The following is a 6,186-nucleotide window of genomic DNA, read 5'->3' on the forward strand; positions in this document are numbered from 1 at the left end:
CGCCATTTTGGAGAATATCCGCTGAACGCAAGCAGCGTATGCTCTTCTGTGTCAGCCACGCTGCACGGATGCGCTGTTTTCGTTCAAATCAAATCGTAAATACACGTAGAAAACGTATCCTTGTGTCGCGGCTGACACAATAGCGTACGCTGCTTGCGTTCAGCAGATATTCTCCAAAATGGCGCTACGGTGATGCGGAGAGACACAGAGGAGACGAATTATTGAATAAAGTCGTTATTTTTGTTTTCTTCACGTACAAAAAGTATTCTCGTCGCTTCATAACGTTACGGATGAACTACTGATGGCAGATGGACTATTCTGACGATGTCTTTTATACTTTTCTGGACCTTGACAGTGTAATTTACTTGGCAGTCAATGGGACAGTCACAAGCCTCCCGGTTTTCATCCAAAATATCTTACATTGTGTTCCGAAGACGAACAAAGCCTTTACGGGTTTGGAACGACTTGGGGGAAAGTGATTAATGACAATTTTAATTTTGGGGTGGAGTAACCCTTTAATGGTGGACACATTTAAGTCATGCAACTGTGGTTTATAGTCTACATTAAGTTTTTTTTTTTTTTTTACTTCTGGCAATTTTATTTAGGCTTCAAAATTCATATACTTTGTTCATTTGTAAAATTTCATGATGAACAAAAAGAAAGAATCAAAGTTTCGTTGGTCACAGAGAGATTTTCTTCAATAATCTAAAAGCCAATTGAAAAATTATATTGGGTTTTTGCTGAGGGAGAGGATACGATAACATCCGTACCGACCTCTGCTAGAAAGAACAGTCGGCTTTTCCATTAGTGTCCAATACTGTAATGTGTCCACAGGTGGCCATGCAGTTTATTACCATGTACAGCTATGAAGACATAGTCACAGCCAACATTGAGGGCAGCTCAGGGTCAGTGTGGCGGATCAGCCCACCGAGCAGACAGGAGCTAATAAAGGAACTGCTTGGCAGCACAGGTGACATGACCCTCCGTCTTGATTGGAACTTCCAAAGGTCAGTTTGATGGAGAAGGACAGTGGTTTTGAATTAAACTCGCTTCTGTTGGGAGTACAGGACCTCATGCTCATAATGTGTTTGTGTCTGAAAGGGACCTGGGGAAAGGTGGGACAGTGGAACATACTTTTGACAAGCACTCCATAAGTTTGTCACCGAAGAACCCAGTCAGAGCGGACCTGGCCTCGCTGCTTTTAGGCACCCGGAAGGATCCTGTGTAAGTTTTGTGACTACATGGGAGAAAAAGTCTCAGTTATCCTAGATACACATCTCATGTGTAAAACAAAACAAAAAAATTCTTACAGAAAAAAAATTGTGAGGTGCACAAGTGATGATAGATCTTGGTTGCAGTTCATTTCAAATTTTATGCACTAACACCAAAACCAATTGTTAAGGCCTATTCACACCAAAAATAACTAAAAAGAAAGAAAACTATAAGAATAACTGATTACATTTTAGTTTGGGGACCAATTCTCACTATTAAATACAACTAACAATTAAATACAACTTTTGCCTCAATAAACTCTTAATTTGCTGCTTATTAATAGTAAGGAAGTTGTTGTAGGATTAAGGAATCTAAAATATGGTCATGCAGAATAAGGCATTAATATGTGCTTTATAAGTACTAATAAATTATAAATGCCAGTAATATGCATGTGGTAACACTTTCTATGTGCAAGGTGTATTTATAATACATTTGATGAATGCACAATGCATTATAAAAAACCTTACAATATGTTGCATCATCTCATGAATATTCATAAGAACAATTTTAATGTATTATATTTACTTGTTTGCGGTTATAGCTTTTAAGAGTATGATGATTTATAACACACAATGAACACGTTGCATCAACTTAAGATGCAATGGATTATATTTCTCATTTTAATATATATATACATTGTGCAGATCTTAAATAAACAATGTCAAGATATGATATAGTCCAATATATATGAAGTAGATTTAATATGGTGTTCATTGTGTTATAAATAATCATACTCTTAAAAGTTATAACTACAAATACATAAGTATTATAATGTATTATAATTGTTATGATTATTCTTGAGATGATACAACATAAGGTTTTTTATAATGCATTATGCATTCATTATAATACCCTTATAATTGATTATGAATATGGGCTTCATAGAAAGTGTTACTGACGATTATTTTTGATTATAAGCACACCCTGAAGTTCTATTGCTTTAAATGCTCAAGCTCTTTTAAGACAAGTGGATTCTAGATTCTGATTGGCTGTCAATGTTTTTATCATTAATCGGCTAGAAAGAAGAAGAAAAAAAACACTCTGAAAGTGATTTCAATGGTATTGTTTCTCTATGCAGTAATTACTTAGTGTGGACTTTCTGAATCTCATACAATTAGATTGATTATTAAAAATATAAAGTTATTGTCTTTGGTATGAATGGGCCCTTACACTTATTTAGCAAGTGTCTATTTTACACAGGGCCATAAACACCATAGACACCGAGGGGGAGAAATCCCCCTGAATATTTAGAAATGGCTGAATTTTTTTTAATTACTCACCCTCATGTCATTCCAAACCTGTAAGACCTCAGTTAATTTTGGAACACAAATTAATGTGTTTTTGATGGAATCTGAGAGCTCTCTGAGCCTCCATAGTCAGCAAGAATGTTACCACGATCAACGCACAGAAACGTAGCAAGGACATCAGTAAAATAGTCCATGTGACATCAGGGGTTCAACCGTAATTTTACGAGGCTACGAGAATATTTTGTGCGCAAAGAAAACAAAAAATAATGTCTTTATTCAACAATTCTTCTCCGTCTTCCACCATTTTGGAGAGTACCCCAGAACTAATCAGTGTTGTTTATGTTCAGGAGACAGCGCGCGCATGCTGAACAAACAACGCTGGTTACGTTCTGGCGTACTCTCCAAAATGGTGGAAGACGGTAACTCAGGGAGAAGAATTGCTGAATAAATTATCGTTTTCTTTGCGCACAAAAAATATTCTTGTAGCTTCGTAAAATTACGGTTGAACCCCTGATGTCACATGGACTATTTTACTGATGTCCTTGCTACGTTTCTGTGCGTTAATAATGATAATATACTTGCTGTCTACGGAGGGTCAGAGAGCACTCAGATTCCATCAAATATATCTTAATTTGTGTTCCGAGAATGAACGTAGGTCTTACGGGTTTGGAACGACATGAGGGTGAGTAATTAATGACAGAATTGTCATTTTTGGGTGAATTAAAATATTTGACAACTGTTTTATGATAGAAATGTTAAATGACCGGCAGTGATGCAAACTACTCAACTTTATGGGCATTTTAAATTTTAATTATGATAAATTTATGTGATTCATGTAATTACTAACTGAATGTAAGAAGACAAGTAACGTTTTGTATTTTCAACATATTAGGCATACAAATAAAAGTGCATAGTTCACCATTCTGTTTCTTAAAGGAACACTCCACTATTTTTGAAAATAGGCTCATTTTCCAACTCCCCTAGAGTTAAACAGTTGAGTTTTACCGTTTTCGAATCCATTCAGCCGATCTCCGGGTCTGGAGGTAGCACTTTTAGCTGTAGCTTAGCATAGATCAAACAAAATGAATTTGATGAATGCAGTACACGTAATGATTGGACCCATGAGTGCGGAGCTTTTCTCAAACTCACCATGTCCTTGATAGTGAGTCTACAGCTGTAACACAAGAGCATCTTCAAGTCCTGATGTGAAGGCAACCTGAAATACAATTCAGAAAAATGGAAAAAGAGGCTAATCAAATCTTATAGCATCAAATACATTCCAACTACTGACTCAGCTTAAGCTAAAACTTCAAAGAGAGCACAAATGGAGGACAAAACTCACCTGTTTGAGGAACAGCAGCCTCCAGGCCCACAACCCTGACCCTCTGTGCAGCACTGCTCTGCAGACTGTGCTGGTGCATCTAGAGACGAGTCCTGAAGTTTAATCTGGGACAGCTGCTCCGATACCAAAGTAGCATGGAAGGCAGAAGCTTTATCTGCAAAAAAAAAAAAAAAAGTTTGTTGATTAAGTATTATTCAAAACTCATAACCCTACTACAAAGACAAAAGGGTTTTGGAACATGGTAGCTTTTTGCATTAATGTAATCTGTTTTAAACTAGACTTTAAAATAGTAGGAGCAAAGGCAACTAGTTCACTGGAATAATTACACACTGTATTGTTACTTTACTGTCACCTGCTTGCACAGGGAGCGTGCTGGGGACTATTTTCAGGCGCTGTGTAATATCATTGTGCCTGCCTACTTTTCATTTTCCGTCGGTCTTAGTACACGATGTAACTACAGAAGAGTCAAGTTTTAAATAGGAAAAATATAGAAACTCTTTGGTCATTTTTGAGCGAGATGCTAACGGTCTAATCAGATTCAATGATCTATGCTAAGCTACAGCTAAAAGTACTACCTCCAGACCCGGAGATCGGCTGAATGGATTCTAAAACGTTAAAGCTCAACTGTTTAACTCAAGGGGAGTTGGAAAATTAGCCTATTTTCAAAAATAGTGGAGTGTTCCTTTAATCCCAGTGTTCAAGACATGCTTATGGCCTTGTTTTTGGACTCACTCTGATTGTGATCATCTCTGTAATTTTCTTGTAGACATGTGCCGCACATGTTTCCTAACTACATCAGAGCACCTACTGGAGCTGAAGCAAAACCAGTTAGCCAGCTTTATGACGGTAAAAAGCATTCAAAGATCTTTTTAGTCAAGCACAATACATTCTCAGTAAATTTCACTAATGATTTGTGAGGGATTTCCACCCTGTTTGAGACATAACGAACATTAATTTATACTGTGTAACGTCATATTTACATCCAACTTCAAATGTACATCAAAACTTAAATATCCAAATATTCCAAGGTCTGTCATATAAATTTTATAATGGATGGATCGATTGATTAATGGCAGAATGTGGCATAACAGGGTGGAATCAACATGGAACATTTATTTAAAATATCGTTTTGTAGTATTTACAGTAATCTCTATATATAAAACTTATTTTGTCCTGGCAGGTGATGAGGAGGGATATCAAGATGTGACTTTGTCACTGATGAGAGAAGCCTCTGTGAATACCACTGGAGCTCAAGAGTGGTGGGACATCAGCATTGCGGACTGCAGGGAGTCCTGTGGTGTTCTACCTATGGTCGTCTTTAACGACAAAGTTAGCCCTCCAAGTTTGGGCTTTCTAGCAGGATATGGGTACACAGCATTCATTCCTTTCATGAGATATAGTGCAGGCTTTTACTGTATTCACTGTCAACTCGATTGGAAAACATTTGATTTCTTGATTGTGTCAGTGTTATAGGTTTCAGAATATTCCTCTAAACACGTCTCTCCTCCTCCTCCAGGATCATGGGTCTTTACGTGTCGGTGGTTCTGGTCATTGGCAAGTTTGTGCGAGGCTTTTTCAGCGAGATCTCTCACTCCATCATGTTTGAAGAACTGCCATGTGTGGACCGCATCCTCAAACTATGCATGGACATTTTCCTGGTGCGGGAAACCGGAGAACTGGAGCTGGAGGAAGAGATTTACTCCAAACTCATCTTCCTCTATCGCTCTCCAGAGACCATGATCAAGTGGACTAGAGAAAAGAATGAAGACTGAAACTGTTTTGTAGCTGGTGCAGCATCATGATGTCCACTTCGGCCTCAAGGCCAGCTAGAACCAGTGGTGCTTTACTGCTCTTGTGAGCTTGTATAAGTTGGATGATTCAATGTCTCATGAACAATGAGTCTATAGCCATTTATCCAATGCTACGGATGTTGTTGGCTTCTTTGCACTCAGAGGTTGGATAACTGGGGTCAGGTTAAGCCTCTGCGTTATTCTGCCTGGACTGTGTTTAGTTTTGTCAGCAAGCTTGAAAATCAGCCTCTCTCGGAGGGACTCAATGTGAGTGGTTCAGACGCTAACCCAGTGTCCAATTGACCAGTGGGCGCAGAATGGTAGGACCTTCAAAGTGCAAATCCAAACACTATTAGAGTGAATCTCGCAAAACCATGTCTGGGTTATACTTCATCCCAAAATAACAGGAAATTATATTTTAGGACTATTCACTCAAATTAAATTTCTGTCATCATTTACTCACCTTCAAGTTGTTCCAAACCTGTCTGAGTTTCTTTCTTCTGTTGAACAAAAAGGTATTTTAAAAATGTATGTT

The 6,186-nt window shown here is 37.9% G+C and overlaps 1 protein-coding gene across 1 annotated transcript in view; it reads left to right on the forward strand.

Moving 5' to 3' along the window:
* Positions 1–6,117, forward strand: part of LOC107561425 (piezo-type mechanosensitive ion channel component 1-like) — a 54,031-nt gene extending 47,914 nt beyond the window's left edge. Inside the window, exons 41-45 of the mRNA XM_016245868.1 lie at positions 835–1,007; positions 1,102–1,224; positions 4,628–4,707; positions 5,042–5,228; positions 5,378–6,117. Of these exons, the coding sequence (XP_016101354.1) occupies positions 835–1,007; positions 1,102–1,224; positions 4,628–4,707; positions 5,042–5,228; positions 5,378–5,633 (819 nt within the window). The 3' untranslated portion in view covers positions 5,634–6,117. The remainder of the gene's footprint in view (positions 1–834; positions 1,008–1,101; positions 1,225–4,627; positions 4,708–5,041; positions 5,229–5,377) is intronic.
* Positions 6,118–6,186: the final 69 nt, after the last annotated feature.

This window comes from Sinocyclocheilus grahami, unplaced genomic scaffold, assembly GCF_001515645.1.
Source record: "Sinocyclocheilus grahami isolate Dianchi unplaced genomic scaffold, SAMN03320097.WGS_v1.1 scaffold772.1, whole genome shotgun sequence".
Taxonomy (NCBI): Eukaryota; Metazoa; Chordata; class Actinopteri; order Cypriniformes; family Cyprinidae; genus Sinocyclocheilus; species Sinocyclocheilus grahami.